Source organism: Haliaeetus leucocephalus, unplaced genomic scaffold (assembly GCF_000737465.1).
Source record: "Haliaeetus leucocephalus isolate CR32 unplaced genomic scaffold, Haliaeetus_leucocephalus-4.0 Scaffold246, whole genome shotgun sequence".
NCBI classification, from domain to species: Eukaryota; Metazoa; Chordata; class Aves; order Accipitriformes; family Accipitridae; genus Haliaeetus; species Haliaeetus leucocephalus.
Window position 1 is genome coordinate 67432 of NW_010972682.1, and position 18495 is coordinate 85926.

At 49.1% G+C, this 18495-nt stretch overlaps 2 protein-coding genes across 2 annotated transcripts; both read left to right on the plus strand.

The window, feature by feature from the left end:
• Positions 1–1400: 1400 nt before the first annotated feature.
• On the plus strand, positions 1401–7230 carry LOC104832380 (keratin, type II cytoskeletal 6B-like). Its single transcript, XM_010568529.1, has 7 exons — positions 1401–1955; positions 3170–3384; positions 4545–4605; positions 4928–5023; positions 5850–6014; positions 6453–6578; positions 7006–7230. Exons 1-7 carry the CDS (start codon positions 1401–1403, stop codon positions 7228–7230), a joined length of 1443 nt encoding a protein of 480 aa, XP_010566831.1.
• A 5598-nt stretch (positions 7231–12828) lies between these two features.
• Positions 12829–17627, plus strand: LOC104832381 (keratin, type II cytoskeletal cochleal-like). Its single transcript, XM_010568530.1, has 10 exons — positions 12829–12958; positions 13097–13407; positions 14232–14452; positions 14935–14995; positions 15512–15607; positions 15730–15894; positions 16031–16156; positions 16484–16704; positions 16819–16853; positions 17095–17627. Exons 1-10 carry the CDS (start codon positions 12829–12831, stop codon positions 17625–17627), a joined length of 1899 nt encoding a protein of 632 aa, XP_010566832.1.
• Positions 17628–18495: the final 868 nt, after the last annotated feature.

Below are 18495 nucleotides of genomic sequence, written 5' to 3' on the forward strand. Positions count from 1 at the left end.
AAAAGAAGATCTTTACCTGGAGAGACTCCACAAGTATTCTAAATAATCCTAATTCCTTTGCATTATTTTTAATTCAAGACAACCTATTTCAAGTTTACAATAGCACTGACTAGGAATCCTCCCAGAACCAGTTAATTTTCCCCCGGCAAAGATGCAAAGACTTCTTAGGGCAAGCTATGCAATCACTTGTGATTCTGTGATTAGACCCCTTTGTTAAGGCAAAAAAGGAACTTTATTTGTTTCCAAGGAAATTCAAAAATCTTTTTAAGAATTTTAATTAAGATGGTATGGTACCTTCTCATTAACAGATATTACTAGAATAATTTAACGTCAAATAGGTGTGTCACAGGAATACGAGGAAAAAAGTTCACTCTGGCTAACATTTCTCAACCTGTCTGTAACACTTTGCTTCACTTCTTTGTTGCATCTCCAGCTATCGTTTGCGTGAATTCGCCATGTGTGCCAGTCACATCACACCCAGATACTAAACACAATCCTCACCTTCCCTAGGCACACAATTCAGCAACAAATCGCTGTCTGCAGCAAAGCATTTCCCAGAAATGCCTTATCTTCAATTCTGTATATTCTAAGGGGCCCAGCTGGACCAGTGCCTCGACTCCATGTGCATGAACCCCCAATTTGCCAGAGCATCCATCCCATGACTGAATTCGTCCTCGGCACCACCTCGTGTAGTTCATGCTCCACTGATACGGAAACCACCAACCCCAACCTGCTCCGCTTACCAGCACGCGAGCCGGCGAACACGGCTACCACCAAATTGCCTACAAGAGCTCTAGCCGTACCCATGAAAGGAAGAAATGAATGCTTACGAGAATGCTCCCGACAACGTCGGTGCTGTGCTTTGCTTTGACAGATACGCCTTCCTTCTCCCCTATCGCCACCGGTCATTGCTCAAGAGCCAGCCCTGAGCTGGCGAGAGACCCTGGAAGAGGCGGCATCACCACGACATTTTGCAGGAGGTCCTGAAACATAATTAAACGCTGTGGTGAAACCGAACCGTAAACAAGCCATGAATAAAAACCCCTTGAATTATTTTGCTAAACTATAATTACACAATAAGGAAGCAGATTAATTAAGTAAAATATAAGTCCTGAAACTGAAGCTTGCAAGCAAAGCAGTTTATTTTAATTTCCACATTATTTCGTATGAGATAGAAGTGTTTGCTGTGGGTTTAAAATGTTGGAAGCCATTCCTTGCTGCCAGGCAGACCAAACCCAGTGGATAAATTAAATTTTTGCATCTCAGGCACCTCCTGAAAGGTATATAAGAGGAAGGGCTCTGCCTCAGAGAAGCCAAAGGAGATCTCCTTTTACTCCCTGCTCCTCTCTTGCTCTTCTGCTTTGCCGTTACCGCTTCACCTCCCGTCTCCCCCAGCCACCATGAGTCGACAGTGCTACACCTCCAGCTCTCTCCTGGGAAGACGGGGCTTTTCCTCCGCGTCCGCCGTCTGCGGCCTCGGCAGGGGCAACAGCAGCTCGGCCTCCGTCTGCCAGCCGGTGGGACGGAGATGTGGAATTGGTGGCTTCAGCAGCCGGAGCGTCTGCGACCTGGGGAGAGGGCAAAGGATTTCCTTCGGCGGGAGCTGCCGCAGCGGGGTCTACGGCGGCGCCGGCGGCGTCGGACGTTGCGGCGTGGCTTACGGCGGAGGCCGCTTTGGCGTGGGCACGGTCGTAGGGTTTGGTAACTGCGGAAGCTACGGGGGCCTGGGCAGCTACAGAGGTCTGGGGGACGGCGTGGCTATCGGAGGCTACGGCGGCGGCATTGGCATCGGCCTTGGCGGAGGTAGATCTGAAGGGATTCGGGGCGTCAGCATCCACCCGGAGCTCCTCAAGCCCCTCTGCGTGGGGGTCGACCCCGAGGAGTGCCAAGTGCGGACCCACGAGAAAGAGCAAATCAAGAACCTCAACAACCAGTTCGCCTGCTTCATTGACAAGGTGAGACCCCGATTCCTTCCGCGCAGGCTGCTCGCCTCATGTCTCTAGGTTCTGATGGATGGATTGTCTCTAGAGAGGCAATGTCGGTAGCTATTTCTCCCAGCACCCTGATATTGTAAATGTTTCTGATAGACCATGGTGGTCCTGACCTGGAGACGGTTTGGATTTCAGCCTTGCACCAAGGCAACTGCACCAGTATTTCACCTTTCGGTGGTCACCAGTCTGCTAAATAGTTAAATCAGGAGTGGCTCCAGGGATACAGTAAATCAAAACCTGTGGGAGAAGGGATGGAGACACGGAAATGTAAAAAGGCGAAATAGGAAGTTTCATTACAAATGTATAATCTGACATTGCTATCGCATCTCTATAAACTCCAAAGGACTTTGGCATTTTTTAAATAGTTTGTGTGCTTCATCAAGGAGATGTAGAAAGATAGATGTCTAGCTAAAATGAGATGAACAATTTTAACTTCTCTGTCCCTCCACGCTGTGAATGAAACGATTTGGTGATTTCCTAAACAGATGTAATTTATCATTGTCTTCTTAGATAAGCCTAAGGGTTTTCGTTACTGTTTAGAGATGTGTTATAGGAAATGATTTTTCAAATGGCAGAGAAACCTTTGCTCTGTCTGATCTTGATTTTCCTCGTGAGTTGTTGTGCAGCTGGAAAAACCAAACCCACGTAAAAGGAGCAACTCCGCTTCCTCCCATTTGAAAAATGACTTATTCATGATGCATAAAGGTTCTCAGGTACTAGAGAGCTCTTTAATCTAGAAGTGAAAGGCATGATAAATATCCGTGGTTAGAGTTTAAATCAGATATATTCAAATGAGATCCTGGATGGAGCTTTTAGTGCTCCGGAAGACTCATTATTGTCCTCAGCCCATCAGGGGAGGCAGTGGATCCTCCATCAGCCAGTTGTCGCAGGGGAAGAGGTGGTGTTTGGCTGAATGGAGCTTTGGTCAAAGAGATGATTGGCCTCAACACAGAGCAAACACACCAACGTTGTTCAGCCTGTGAGATGAGTCCTGGGTGGGACCAGGTTTAGCTCAGAGAAGATGCTGGTCTCACTCAGGCTGCTGAGAAATCAGCGCTTAACCATTTGCATTTCTGATTTTATTTTTACTTTTTTCCTTTTGGAAGTGGAGAAGCCCAAAGCGCCTTTGCCTGGGACAAGAGGGGATAGTATGACTCTCACATCTCTTGCTTCCCCAGGTCCGGCTGCTGGAGCAGCAGAACAAGGTGCTGACCACCAAGTGGGAGCTGCTGCAGCAGTATGTCCTCCCAGCTTCCAGGAGAAACCTGGAGCCCGTTTTCGAGAACTTCATCTGCAACCTGAGGAAGCAGCTGGAGTGCGTGCTGGGGGAGCGAGAGAGGCTGGAAAATGAGGAGCGGTGCCTCAGGGACCTGGTTCAAGAGTACAAGTGCAAGTAAGTACTATGCAGAGAGAAGCTGCAGACGGCAGTATTTGCTGGCCTGAGCGGTGTTTCTGAGTGTGAAGCCAACGCACTTGCACCAGATAGGTCCAAAAACTGGGGTACAGGGAGGGGAGCAGAGCAGGGCACACCAGTACTGGGCTGGTTTCCTGTACTGGAGTCCCACTGCTGCACCTCAGATGCTGGTGATAGACTGGGAGAGCTCTTCCACCACAGTGTTTCCTTAGGGAGAGAGACAGGGAACCACTTTCCCTCTCCCTAATGCTCCTGCACGCTGTCGTGGTTTGCCATATCGAATCTCCCACATCATCTGTGCCTGTGGCTCCCCCACATCTCATGTCCCCGGTGCCATCTGTTCCCACAAAACCCTCAGCCTATTTGTCTCCAGCCCACGCTTTATCCACATCGTCTCCGTTGGGGTTTGTTCTCTCTTCCCAGAGGGAATGTGGGAATTGGCTTTTTAATCTAAGCTGCAGAAATTCCTTAATAGCTCCCCATGTGCTCTGCTAAGCCACAACCAGGACACTTCGTGGCTGGTGGTACACAGCACAGGATAAAAGAGTAATCCTTTCTCCAGAGATTATACAGTCAAGCATCTCAGAGGTTTTTTTTTCTCACTGAGCCACCACCAAGGAGGTCAGACTCAGAATCATAGATTCATATTGTGAAAGTTCTAGGTCCCAATTACTTGGTCATTATGCACTGGTTTTTCTTCCTATTGCACCTGTGAGTGTCAAAGGTTGCTCAAGCTCCTGACCTACCTTGGGGCATTTTGGCCACAGTCTCCTCATAAACACTCAGCGCAGAGTCCTGGATGTTTCAGAAAAACATCACACAAAGCAGCAGGGCTAGGAGAAGCAATGCCAGCCTTCAGCTGAGTTACAGGCTTTTGCATTTCTAGTGGTTTGGCCTGATTTACTGCCATCTCACTCCAGCCACCGATACTGCTGGCGTGGACTATTTAAAACTGCTGAACAAAGCCCATTGGGGAGGAAAGAAATAGCAACAAAGCAAAAATCAAAAAGGAGGTACAAAGTGAATAGGGAGAGGCTCTGGTTTTTAATCACGCTTCCCATTTTCTGCACTGGACACTTGGGTGGTGGGGATGGGACGCCCGGGGCTCAGCATCCCACCCCTCTCCTTTCCTCCTGCAGATATGAAGATGAGATCAACAAGCGCACGGCTGCGGAGAATGAGTTTGTGGTCCTCAAGAAGGTGAGTCACTCTAGGGACAACATCGGCAAGACCAGCTGAGAGTGGCAGACGTGTGGGCAAAACCTGGGCATGGGGCCGGGGAGAGAAGTGGGGAGTCCTGGCACCACGACACTACCTGATTTCCCATCAGGTAGCCCCAAAATAGAGGCAACTCAATGAATTTGGAGAACCCCTATCAGGTTGTAAGCATGTACAATGCAAACCCAGATAGTCTTAAGGGCTGGAGATAGTGAGGTTTCCTGCAAATCTAACAGAAAACACGGGCTTTGCCACAGTCCTTGTTTCTTCAGCTCTTTTCACCAAATATGTGGTGTCTCTCCAGGATGTGGACTGTCTTTACCTGACCAAGGAGGAGCTGGAGGTGAGAGTGGGTCTCCTGCGGCAGCAGCTGGAGTTCCTGAAGTGCATCTACGCCGAGGTAAGAGCTCCCGGCTCCTGCTTTGCTGCCCCTGGGACGATGCATCATCTGCTGCCACCCTGAGCTCTTACTCCAAAACTAAATGCAGGGAAAGGTGTCTTTTCTGAAAATTCTGAAACTGCATCCCTAAAATCTATATCTCTTTATATGTATTTGATAACGCTATTGCACACACTTCAGGAAGGCACAGGGAGTCCTTGGTTATCTCCTCTATTGCTGGCTGCAAAGGGAGGAATCTTTTGCATGAAAAAGCCCCTCAAATTCTAATCCAAACCTTCCCTGGGAACCACTGAGACATCTTACTCTTCAAAACCCAAAGATTTTTAGTGCTTCACTTTTTAAGCTACATTAGTCAAAATACTTTGATGAAAGTTTACATTTTTGTCTGAAATGTAGCAAGTTTTTAACAAAACACACACAGGGGACACTTTATATTTGCACCTTTTCTAGCCATACACCTCCCAGCAGTCTGTAGGCAATGGGGCCCAAAGCACTCACCCCTGAGGGATTCACAGCCCAGAAAACTGCTGACACAGCCAGAAATGCTGAGTTGCAGTGAAGCAACTTGCTCCACCAGGATTCCCCACCCTTCCTTAGGGAATTGCATGCAGCAATCCCATGTTGTGCCACCAAAACAGGTCCCAGCTGCCAGCTCTTGCTGGAAACCAGTCACCCACCTGGAGAACCCCACGCTCTAGTTGGGTGTTAGTGGGAGAACCTCCCCCAACCCTCCACCTTCTCATCAGGCCCCTCTTGGCCAGGCGTACTGGCATGCCTGGCTTGGGCTGGTTGAGGGAAGGGGACTGACATGTGATGGATCTTGCAGGAGAGAGCTCAGCTGGATTGTCAGCTGTGTGACACCTCTGTCATTGTGCAAATGGACAACAGCCGGGACCTGGACATGGAGGGCATCATCAAAAGTGTTGAGTGCTGCTACGAGGAGATTGCCCAGAAGAGCAAGGCTGAAGTGGAGGCTTTCTACCAAACCAGGGTGAGTACTCACACCACCAGCACAGATGGCAATGAAATCCCTTGGCCGACAAAACTCTGAGGACCATTTCTGTCCTCCATGACGCAACTTAAACCCACTCCACAGAGTGCATGCACTGTAGTTTGCTAAAGAAAGTCATGCCAAAAACACCATCCCAACCTTAAAACTGTGGTTTGAGGCTTTTCTGTAAAAACAGACCACAGCAGATCACAGTGTTGCTTCAGAGAGGTCTCCTCTGTGCACACCCATCAGCAACACCATCCTCTTCCCAAGGGGCAAATGCTTAGGACCTACCTGGGACTGTTGCCTTGGCTGGGCTGAGGTCATGTCTGGGTGCTTCCCCTGGAGCATCGACGTCAGTGTGGCCCCAGAGAGTCACCACCTTCCCTGGAAGGGGCAATTCAGGTGCATTAACGTCATCCTCTTTCTGTGCAATAGCTGGAGGAGCTCCACAGCAGCAGGGGCAAGTTCTGCGATGACCTGAGGAACAACCAGAGTGAGATAGCTGAGCTGAACAGGATGATCCAGAAGCTGCAGTGCGAGTCGGATAACGTGAAGAAACAGGTAGGACAAAGGGTTGAATGTTGCATGGGCAGTGGGGCGTTCAACTTCTCCAGCAAAAGGTTTCATCCTCACCAGCTCCCACCCTGTTGGGCTGCAAAGAACCCCCCCGCCCCAGCTTATGCCTATATTTGTAGCTTCCCATCTGCTGTTGATACACAAAGAAGCAGATTTATTTCTCACTTAGCATATACGCAGAAGCCAGTCGGTCTGGCTATAACAGAAACGGTGTTTGCTGTATGCTTCCTACCAGGGCGCAGCCAACAGGTGCCCTCCCCTTCATCCCAAACAGCTTAGCCATCACGTGTCTAGCCTAAACCTAGGCTCTCTGCCATTTCCTAGCTGAGAAACAAGGGGGTACACGAGCAACCCTGTGGAGATGCCTCTTAATATCACCACTGTCAACCCTCTTGCCCGTTAATGTCCACAGATCGCAGCTCTGCAAACGGCCATCTGTGATGCTGAGCAGCGGGGCGACTGTGCCCTCAAAGATGCCCGGCAGAAGCTGATCGACCTGCAGACTGCACTGCAGCAAGCCAAGGACAAGATGGCATGTTTGCTGAGAGACTACCAGGAGCTGCTGAACGTCAAGCTGGCCCTGGACATTGAGATTGCCACTTACAGAACGCTGCTGGAGGGAGAAGAGAGCAGGTAGGCGCATCCCTGGCTGCACCTTGTAATGAGAGCTGGTGAAACCCCACGGGAGGGAGGGAGAGGCGATAAGAAATTCTGGGTGGTTGTAGCTCCCCATGGGTGCAGAGGGGAGCATCACCCCTTTTTCTCCCCATCGGTACAGAGGGGAGCATTGCCCTTGTTTCCTCCTCATCCTCCCAGGGCAGCTGGATTGCAGCACACCGAGCATGCTGCTGTCAGATCCCCCGCTTGCGGTACAAAAAGCGGATGGGGTATTAAGATGCCTGTGGGATTTGGGGATCCAACCCTGCAGTGCTTTAGTGGGCAATTTGGATCAGCACCTCACACCTGGGTGCACAGAAATGCTGCAGTACCTGCAGGGTTTCTAAGGAGGCAATGGCTGCGCAGCACATCTATTTGCTTGTGCATTTGAGGAATATGTCCCTAAATACATCTTTGAGACATTTATTTTCTCAACAGGATATGTACCGGCAACCCTGTGAGCGTAGGTAAGCTAATGAAGTGTTCCCTTAATTTCCTTACAAGTCCTTTAAGCTTATAAATTTCCTTATAAGCTGGGTTTTAGCTGCTCTGGGAGTGACTGAGCCTGTTTTTCTCCCACAGCTGTGGTCAGCGGCGGTGGCACGGTTGGGGAGTGCCGATCCCTATCTGGAATCGGAGGGAAATGCGCCGTCAAGACAGGAGGGGCCGGTGCGGGGTTAGGGGTGGTCTCCTCCTTCGGCGTCGGCGGCGCCGGCTTTAGCACCCGGAGCGTAGATTGCCTCCCTAGGGTCGGGGGTGGCTTTGGGGCGAGGAGTGCGGTCAGCTGCGTGGGGCGAGAAGTCATCTCGGGTGCGGAGGGGGTGCAGTGCGCCACCGGCGTGGGCAACCTGGGGAACGTGATGTGCGCCGGCGTGGAGCAGTGCAGCCCGGCAGCCGTCATCATTCCCGGGGCAGGGGTCTGCGGCACCGGGAACAGGTACAGCACAGCTGTGCGCGTGGTCAGAACAACCCGGTAGAGACCGGAGGGCAACAACACAACGTATTTTAAAATAGTCAGCATTTCTGCAATAAAACAGTATTCCCCTTCCTTCTGACAGCTATAGGGATCACACAACCATGCGCTGCCCATGCCTACGCCCACGCAATTAGGCTAGTCGCTCTGCCAAGAACTCTTTGCATGACCAAAACCCACCTTCTCTTGCATGTCCTTCCCGGGGGAAACTTACCCCCGCGGTCTCAGCCAGGTGAAAGTTTCATTTCAGAGAGTCCATACCTGTCTTCAAGCATCATCTTGTCTCTTAAATCAGTCTTTTCTGCTTGACCCCTTTTCAGCAGGGATTTTCTTTCCCCAATGCAGCTGTTGCAAAGGGATGAAAAAATTTGGTCATCCCAACTTCAGAAAGAGAAGCCACATTTTAATTGTCCGAGATGGAGCTGCAGCTATTATTTAACTTCTTTAATGACACCAGAAAATCCAATTTTTCCTGTTTGTGAGAGGGTTGGTAATGCTTATGTAAATTGGTCCAAGTTGCTACACCAGGTTTGGTAGAGCAGATTTTAATTACACACTGATGAGCACCTTATATTTCTGTAGTTAAATGCATGCGTTGTTTTTCCTGTGTGTGTACTAGATAGACGGATTTAAAGCTTTTAATGTGTAAGTGAACAGAGTTGATTATCCTTCGCTTACTCCAAACTTTCAGCTACCTTCAATAAACTACATGCATAATTCACACTTTGCTTCACGGGTTTTATTTCCCTCTCTGATAATACAAAAGCATAGATATTTTCTCAAACATGAATCTCCAAATGGGTGGGATTGGTAGCTTGCAAGAAGTGGAGTTTTAACAAAGTTTTTTTGAGACTTTGTCTGCTCTCCTTCCTGATGCGCTTTTGCATACCTTTATTCCAGCCAGAGATTAGTGTGGCCACAAGGAAGTCTGGAAACGCAGTGTAAACCAGGATATTTAACTGCTCGTGGGATGTGCAGCTCACTTGGGATCTCTCGCACTGTCTGGGATCTCTGGAGGCAGAACAAAAAAGCAGCCAGGCCCTTGTTTATAGAAATCAGTCAGAACCAGCTCAGGTAGTAACAAAAAGAAAATAATCCCACACCCCACCCCTGAAACCCTCTCACAAGAGTAGGCTAATTTTAAAAGAAAGCAAGAGAAAAGCGTACCTTCCCAAAATGCAGCATCAGGGCCCTTCTTCCTCAAACGCCCCAACCTTCCTTCAAAGACACGACCTCACACGAAGAGCTGAGTCTGTAGGATGGACGTCCCCCTCCAACGTCCCTTGCAGGGAGGGGAAAACCCTCCCCCATCATTTTGGGACACTGGGATTTAGGTGAGATCAGGTTGCCCCCTCCCTTTTCTCTGCGAGGGTCCCCTGTTTCCAAGGGATGGGGACCCGCTGAAAGGTCTCTAGAACACGGCTGGGGAGGGCTTGCCACGGTGGCACTCATCACAGCTGGATGCACAGCTGGATGCTGGGAAAACCAGCCGGCTCTGCCAGCTTCTTCCCTCCCACAGCTCGCCTGGGTGCAGCCAAAACCCCCTGAGACAACTTTGCTCTGAATTGCCCTTTGGAGAAATCTGTCTCTCCTCACCCAGTCTGGAAGCAGCACGGAGAGTGGGCAGGTTAATTTACCCCATGAAAGCTACACCGAGGACCGGGTGTCATAATTTATTCCCCGACATCCCACTCTACTTCCTAAACTTCACTGCCGACTCAACGGCTTGTCCAACCCAACCTCTCCATGGCGGGTGGGTGAGTTCAACGATCCTGCCAGGCTCGGTCTGTCCATGCCGACGTGGTGGTGACGAACCCACCATGGCCGAGCATCTCCCTCTGCTTCTCTCCCAGCACAGAGGCCGCACCAAGTGCGGTGGATTCGGGCTCCCCAAGTTTGCAGTGCTTTTCTGATGGAAAGCAAGATGGTTTATTGGACGTGATCAGCAGGTAGCGGGTCACTAATTATTTTTTACTAAATGACATGCCTTAGCGACACTGTCTGGGCTGGGAGTGGTGGTGAAAGCCAAATGGATCAGCCCTTGCTGAGAAGGCAAAACCCATCCACCTAAAGAGGATGTTTTTTGAAATGGTTATCTTCACCTTTTCTGTCTCAATGCATACGACTCGGACTTCATCTCATTTGTATGTAAATAACAAGCAGAAACACCAGAACGAGAAGCTTCCAGTGCCCCAACAGCTCATAATTTATGTTGATCACCCCCCCTGCAAAACAATAACTGCACACCAAAAACCAACCGGCTCCCCAGGGTACCAAAGCAGCCCAGCAGCTCTTGCATTTCTGGGAGAATAACTTTAATCATCCCTGCCCTTCTCAACCTCCGAGTATTGCAAAATCCATGTTTTCTGCTGCCTGCCTGAAGACGTTCATGTAGAGCAGGCTATTTTGGAGCATGATTTTGGGGGCAGTTTGGAGGCCAAATCCTGCTCAGTGTCGCTCCGGACATGGCCCTTGGTAGATCCACAGAGCCTAGTAGAGTTGATCCAAACTGACAGATGCAAAAAGCCACATCTGCCTCTGAGTATATAGCCCACCAACCTCAGCTCCTCCACACAGTAAACCAGCCCGGTAAAGAATTGGTGCATTTTTCACCCAACGTTTGCATCATTCACATACCTTGTGGACAGTGGGCTGAAGGAAGAAGAGTGTGGGAGCCTAAAATGACAATTCCCTCTTTCTTGTTGGCAGCCCCACCTTTAATCCCATTACCTTCATTCAGCTCTAATATCTGATCCGAACCCGTTTGTCAGCTTCAGGACAATCTGCCTTTACTGGGGTCAAGAAAGCATGAAGACAATCTCATTTTCCCATCGCACCCAGGCTTTGAATTTTATGCAAATAATCAAGGCAATAGATGTTCATGAATTTCAAGTGACATCCCAGGCAGATTCAGATCAACATTTTCCAAAGAGAAGCAAGCCGACCTGTACCAACCGGGAATTTTGCACTGCAATGGGAAATTCTATTTGAGTGACCCAACTCTCCCAGTCTGAGCCTGCCTGGCAGCATTTCTCCAAGGATAATCAGATATTTGGTCTTCTGTATTCAGTAGAACACGAAGCACCTGCTTAATTTTTCTTCCAGAGATGCCAGTGGGATTTTAGCTCATACTTAATGGTTTTGTAGCACTGGGGCACATGAATGTATTTTGAAGGGCATGTAGAGTCCTGTCCTGCAAATACGTTTAAGCTCCAGTCATGTGCACAGCATGGGCAATGCCACCAGGACAGCAACACGCTGAAAACAAACTGAGCTCTTAAATACGAGGACTAAAATACTCTAAACATTGCAGTTCCACAAATTCTGAGATGCCAGAAAATGTCACCACACCCTATTGAATTTGCTCTTTTTCCCAAGGACTCCAGGAAGTAAAATAAGGAGAATTTGAGGGAGTATTTTTCATGCTGGTTAAATCTTTGCTTTTGGCAACATCTTGAATGGAAAAGTTCAAAAGTCTTTAAAAGAAATCACAGATGTAAAGAGCTAGAAACTCAAGACTGATTACATCTTAATGTTAACATGCAAATAGTACCACTCCACAAAGCTGGGCAAAGTGTTTTTCAGCAAATCTGCCTCTTTCATTGAAATACTTTTTAGAGCAAGATGAAAATGCATCAATCACATCATCAGTCAGCTGGAGACATTGGAACAGCACCCTCTGGATGGGATGGAGTTGTCCTCTGGAGATGCCAATATCTCTAGAAAGGAAGCCTAGGAAATCTGCCATAGACTAAATACCTAATACTAAATGGCCAAAATTTGAGGTGACATTTAAACATAGTGTCTCAGAGGAAAATCATGGATCAGGACCTCTTTGTGCTAGTCAGCTCAAAAAGACGGTCTCTGCCTAACAAGCGTGAACAGGCAGACTGGATAAATTAGAGCCCTGAAAGAGATGTCAGGCTTCATGAACATCACGCCCGCACTCTGCCTTCAGGTGAAGAAGCCCCGTGAAATATTTTTCTTCAGATTTAGCTGTTTTATTCTCACTGCCTTTCTCTCAAATTAATTCAGAGGGCTGTCCACTAAGCTCTATACTGATCTACTGCATCTTATAAGTACCGTTAAGTGTATCCAGGTAGCTATTTCTCTTTTTTCACCCTTTTAAATTTCTTTTCTTTTGCTTTGCAGCTAGGAAATAAAATAATACATCTCTCTGCAAGTGTACAGAGGCTTTGGACTAAGGCTGAGCTCTCCCTGCCAAAAGTCAGGCAGTTAGATAACTCTTCTAGCTGAGCAGATTTGCACCAGCTCCAATAGGTGTGTTGGAGTGCAATCAGTGTTTAACAAGTTTCAGTAAGACAGCTGGCTGCCTGGAACGTCAAAACCATGAAGGCACTAAATTGATCACTGGACTTCCATGCAACCAAGCCCAGATCCCCAGAGGGATAAAAAGGGCATCCCGCACTCCCTGCCATCAGAGAGCTGCACTCTCTCAGTTTGCTGCTTCTCCCCAGTGCCGGGCTGTTATCTCCTGCTGCAATGAACCGGCAAACTTACAGCATGAGAGCGGGAGGTGGAGGCAGATCTTACAGCGCTGCCTCAGCTATTATTCCAAGTGGCAACAGGGCTGGCTTTAGTTCGATGTCTGTGGCACGATCTGGAGGAGGTGGAGGTGGTTTTGGAAGGCTCATCGGAGGAGGTGGCGGCGGTGGTGGCGGTTTTGGCAGCAGAAGCCTCTACAACCTTGGTGGTAGCAAGAGGATATCCTTCGGTGTTGGAAGCAGCTTCCGAGCTGCTTTTGGGAGCGGAGCTGGTGGTGGCTCTGGCCTGGGAGGCAGCGGTGGTGGTGGCTGTGGACTTGGTGGTGGTGGAGCTGGTGGCTGTCTTGGACTTGGTCTTGGTGGTGGAGGTGGTGGATATGGCTTTGGTGGAGGTGCTGGTGGACTTGGCTTTGGTGGTGGACAGGGAGGTGGTGGAGGGTTTGGCTTTGGTGGAGTAGGGGGGCTGGGAGGATTTGGTGGAGGGCTGGGTGGTGGCAGGAGCCCAGCGGGATTTGGTGGTGGCCCAGCTGGAGTTGGTACAATCCAAGAAGTGACTGTCAACCAGAGCCTCCTGGCACCGCTGAACCTGGAGATAGATCCAAACATCCATCAGGTGCGAAAAGATGAGAAGGAGCAAATCAAGACCCTCAACAACAAGTTTGCTTCTTTCATTGACAAGGTGAGACTTTATCAAGTGCTGTGGAATCATGATAGAGAGGGAGCAAGACAGTCTTGTAGCTACAGAAATACGACTTCATAGATCTACAGCCTATTGCATATTTCCTATCTGCATGTCTTCATTAAAGTAATCAAAAAAGAACATTCTTCTAAACAGTTACAAGGCAGAAAACTAGACTAGAAACTAGTAATAAGAGGATTAGATCCAGGTTTTGTGCCTGAGAAATAAGATATATTAGTTTAAATGGAGTAAGCCCGTTTCAGGTGCAGATCTAGCTGCTTAACCCAGCTCTCTCTGTGGGGAATCACAGCAGACATGTTAGTCCTTAGTGCTGTATTGCCTGCAAGCTAAAGTCCTCTGTATATTGACTCAACTTAAGTCCTTCCTTGGCTTTTACTTGGGTAAGTATGTAGTATACATGAGCAAAAGGAAAGATAATTAAGTACTTGTCTTTTAACCTGTAGTACTCAGATCTTAGCTTTAATGAAGGAAGATAAATATCTCTTACAAAGAAAGAAAAACCAATGGATGTTAAAGAAAGCAAGTGATGAAAGAGCTGAACCCACATTTTCTAATGATTGCTCATTGGCTTGCTAAATTAAATTGACTCTAAAGAGAACTGTCTACTGAGGGCAGATTTGCTTAACTACTGGGTGAGCTAACATAGCCCTAGATAATCTGGAGGATATTCACCGCTGGATTTAATACTCTTGGTTTGGGATTTCCCTGGTTTGTGCTATGCTTCAGTCCCAGTTACTGATTATTGGCCATCAGCATGCTCCCAGGTATCTTCTGCTAAGCTTCTTTTGCTTCCCAATGCTCAGGTTCGCTTCCTGGAGCAGCAGAACAAGGTTCTTGAGACCAAATGGACCCTCCTGCAGGACCAGGGTCAAAAAAACAACTCAGGCAAAAACAACCTGGACCCACTCTTTGAGGCTTACATCAACAACCTGAAACGGCAGCTGGCCAACCTGCTCAACGAGAGAGGACGCATGGACGGGGAGCTGAAGAACATGCAAGACCTCGTTGAGGATTTCAAGAACAAGTGAGTGCCTGTTGGCAGCACATCCAGGTTCCCTGGGGTGAAGCAGGATGCAAACGGTTCAGCTTAGCGTTAGGAATTAGGATTAATCTCACTTAAATTTAGCTTTCTGAAAGTCAAACATCTAGCCTGTGACGTATCTCTCCCTGCAGAACCCCTGTCTTCCTTGACAGCAGCAGAAAGGTCGTCCGTTGACATTTTTCCAATTGGAAAATGCAGATTCAGCCTGGACACAACAACTCGTGATGATGCTTGCAAAGGAAAATCATCTAAACCAGCTTTACCCTCCTTGTTCCATCTGCATTATGTCAAAATGACATTTAAACCCTTTGAGAAATGAGATTCTCACAAATTTGAGCTAGGCAGTTTCCAGGAGATTGTTTTGGAAATGCCATACCCAGCCCAGATAACCTTGCAGTCCTACCTGTACAATTTTTCTACTTACCGAGGTATGATCCAGCATGTCTTTCCCTTTATCCCTACAGATATGAAGAGGAAATCAACCGACGCACAGCAGCAGAGAATGAATTTGTGGTGCTGAAGAAGGTGGGTGAGACAGGAGGTGTTACGGATGCTGAGCTAACCCTAACCATTGCACAGGCTGGGAATGTCCTAAAGGATGGGAGATCTCATGGAGCTGCATCCTCATCTTTTAAAAGCTGCCATTTGGATTGTGGCTGTGGGAGAAAGGAATGGAGAGGCTTGGAGGATGGAAGTAAATTCTTGTCCCACTCCTGTCCCACAACAGACACACATGCTTGCCTGGGAAAAACAGACCATGTAGAAACAAAGATGGTCAGTAGTGCCAGGAACCCCGGGTACCAAGGCCAAATGGCCTGCACCCCCTCCTTATCCACTAAGTTACACACAGCACTTCTTTTGGCCAAGAGATGTCCTTTTGGTGCTCTTCCAGGGGGATGTGCCCAGCACAGCTGCTCCAGTCAGGCAGCACCACCGCAGCTGTGAAAGGGGCAGCCTCATCTCCAGGCTTGGCCAGTTCTTGGCTGAGCTAAAGAAGAGGTCCCAGGAGCTGCAGATGTCCCCATGGTTGTTCTTTTCCAGGACGTGGATGCTGCTTACATGAATAAGGTGGAGCTGGAGGCCAAGGTGGATGCTCTGACTGATGAACTCAGTTTCCTCCGAGCCCTCTATGATGCGGTACAGACACCCTCCTCCCCCGATTTCTGCCCTGTTGTCACCCCCTGGACAGTGACTGCCATCCTTCACGGCATTTGAAAAGGTAAGTGCAGCTGGCCGAGATCCTGTATGCTTCCTCGCAGGAGCTGGCTCAGCTCAGTGCGCAAGTGTCCGACACCGCTGTCATTCTGTCAATGGACAACAACCGGGACCTGGACCTCAGCAGCATCATCACTGAAGTCAAAGCTCAGTATGAAGACATTGCTAACAGGAGCCGGGCCGAGGCAGAGGCTTGGTACCAAACCAAGGTGAACAGACCTATAGATGCCATGGACAACATTTCTGGGGAATTTTTCCTGTATACTGTCCCTATATGAGGCTGTTCGAGCCACATCTTGTCCACCTGGACATCTCAGACTGTTTACTCTTCCTTCTGAACCTCAGTTCGAGGAGCTTCAGGCCACGGCTGGGAAGCATGGGGATGACCTGCGCAACACAAAGGGGGAAATCTCTGAGCTCAACCGGCTGATCCAGAGGATCCGGTCAGAGATAGAGAACATGAGGAACCAGGTAGGAATGGCAAAAGGAGCCCATGGAGCCCTGTTCTGTAGTCCCTTAGCACTGCAGTTCCGCTTTGCTGACTGGGGACGTTAGCACAGAGTACGATGTGCCTCATTAAATGTGTTGAATTGCCTCCTGAAATGGTACCATGCTGCAACACGTATTAAATTATTCTTGCCAGGCTGGCATTTCAACTCCGGCAACATTAGCTACGGATGAACAACCTCGGTCATAACTTTTTTCATTAACACCCCAACCAGAATGATTTTCTTCCTTGGGTGACTCTTACCCAAAAAGAAAAGCAGCATTTAGGAGTCCCAATCCCTCCTCTTGCAGTGTGCCACCCTGCAGACAGCCATCGGAGACTCCGAGGAGCGTGGGGAGCTGGCCCTCAAAGATGCCAAGGCAAAGATGATTGACCTGGAAGATGCCCTGCAGAAAGCCAAAGCTGACATGGCCCGGCAGCTCCGCGAGTACCAGGAGCTCATGAACGTCAAGCTGGCCCTGGACATCGAGATCGCGACCTACAGGAAGCTGCTGGAGGGAGAAGAGAGCAGGTGGGAGCAAAATCCCTGCAGGAATAATAGCGACTATTGCTTTGTCCAGCAATTGGTCCCTCTGCCTGCCTCCTTCATCGTGCTCTAACCTCCCCTTTATCTGGTCTCCAACAGGCTGAGCGGAGAGGGACTGAACCCCATCAGCTACTGTAAGTATCACAGTGTTTGCCTTGGTTTGCGCCCAGTGGGAGCAGAGGCTGTGAGCAACCTTGGGAAAAATGAGGGTTTGCCCAGTATAAGACATTCAGAGCCCTCCACCAGCATTAGTGGCTTGCACAGAGAACAGAAGTTGGGTTCGAGTCCTGTGGGTCAAGGTCCTGATGATGGTTCTTTCTGGAACTGGGTGACTGCCAAGCAGATGTCCAACCTTCTGGTTACTTTTTCTTGCAGCTGTCATCAGCTCCAGCTCTGGCATGGCTGGTGGAGCTGGGTTAGGAGGAGGATTTGGTGGACTGAGCCTAAGCGGAGGAGGCGGTGGAAGCAGTTTCAGTCTTGGAGGAGGTGGTGGAAGCGGTTTCAGTCTTGGAGGAGGTGGTGGAAGCGGTTTCGGTCTTGGAGGAGGTGGTGGAAGCGGTTTCGGTCTTGGAGGAGGTGGTGGAAGTGGTTTTGGTCTTGGAGGAGGCGGCGGAAGCGGTTTTGGTCTTGGAGGTGGCGGCGGCGGCAGCGGAGGCTACAGCTTTGGAAGCGGAGGAGGACTTGGACTGGGGGGTGGTGGTGGTGGTGGTCTCGGAGCTGGATTTGGAGGAGGCAGTGGTCTCGGCTACGGAGGTGGTGGCAGCAGCAGTCTGAGCACTGGTGGAGGGAATTTCAGCTCTGGAAGTGCAAAGGGCACCAACCCAGGTGTGAAAATTGTCTCTAAAACCTCCTCCAGCAAAAAGAGCATAAAAAGCCAAAGCCTGAAGAATGCTACACAGCCCGAGTAAAACCAACACCAGACCCTCCCCAAAACCACTGCTCCCACATTGCTCCTGCATTACTCCTGTATCCTTCCTGCCCACCACCATTCCCTCCACCCACCTCTGTCCCGGCTCTTCGCACAGTATTTCTTAAGCATTTGGATCACAGTTCAAGAAAAGCAGCGGAGCACGTGTTAACCAGCTCTCTCAAAGTACCTGAAACAGGATTAAAAGGAAAACATGGGCCTAAGTGAATTTCTGAATGGGAAATTGGTTGTTGTTTTTGTTGTTGTATGCTTTTAATGAGGCTGAGCAGCTTGTAATTGTGGCTAGCTGACAGTCATCAGCTGAGACAGATCAAATAGCAGTGAAGATGCAATAACTTGGGTTTTTAGCTCAGTTCTGGCCCACAGAAGCCCAGGGATGGGCTGGGAACTTGGCTTCAGCTCAGCCTGCTTTGCCTTCACTGCTGGGATGAACCAAACTCACTCCTTTAAGTTAAGCAACTCATCTTTATCAGAGATGTGGGTTATTTTTCTGCTATGTAGAAATACCCCAGGAGGTTGCTGAAAGATCCCAGGCAGTGGTTTGCAAGCGCGGGGCCCCTCTGAAATATCCCTTATTATGGGACCACAGAGCCCGTTAAGAGTAATTTCTGAGTCACTCGAGTGCGATGGAAAATCCCTCTTTTCCCCATTCACAGCCAAGCTTCGAAAAACATGTTTCTTCCAGATGTGCTGAGCATTGCAGCTATGTGAATTCAGGCACACGAGCCTGGCCAGTGGTTCAGAGCATAATATTAGGAAAGCAATCTGAGATACCTCCGTCTGAAAAGTACCACCCACAGCAATGCGGATTCAACTTGCAACAAGCTTATCTAAAAGGAAGCCCAAAC

Coding starts and splice junctions, on each gene's coding strand:
- LOC104832380 (XM_010568529.1), top strand. CDS start 1,401: ATGAGTCGACAGTGCTACACCTCCAGCTCTCTCCTGGGAAGACGGGGC. Junction 6,015..6,452: donor AGGCTTTCTACCAAACCAGG/GTGAGTACTCAC, acceptor TCTGTGCAATAG/CTGGAGGAGCTCCACAGCAG. Junction 6,579..7,005: donor CGGATAACGTGAAGAAACAG/GTAGGACAAAGG, acceptor TAATGTCCACAG/ATCGCAGCTCTGCAAACGGC.
- LOC104832381 (XM_010568530.1), top strand. CDS start 12,829: ATGTCTGTGGCACGATCTGGAGGAGGTGGAGGTGGTTTTGGAAGGCTC. Junction 13,408..14,231: donor TTGCTTCTTTCATTGACAAG/GTGAGACTTTAT, acceptor CCCAATGCTCAG/GTTCGCTTCCTGGAGCAGCA. Junction 15,895..16,030: donor AGGCTTGGTACCAAACCAAG/GTGAACAGACCT, acceptor TCTGAACCTCAG/TTCGAGGAGCTTCAGGCCAC.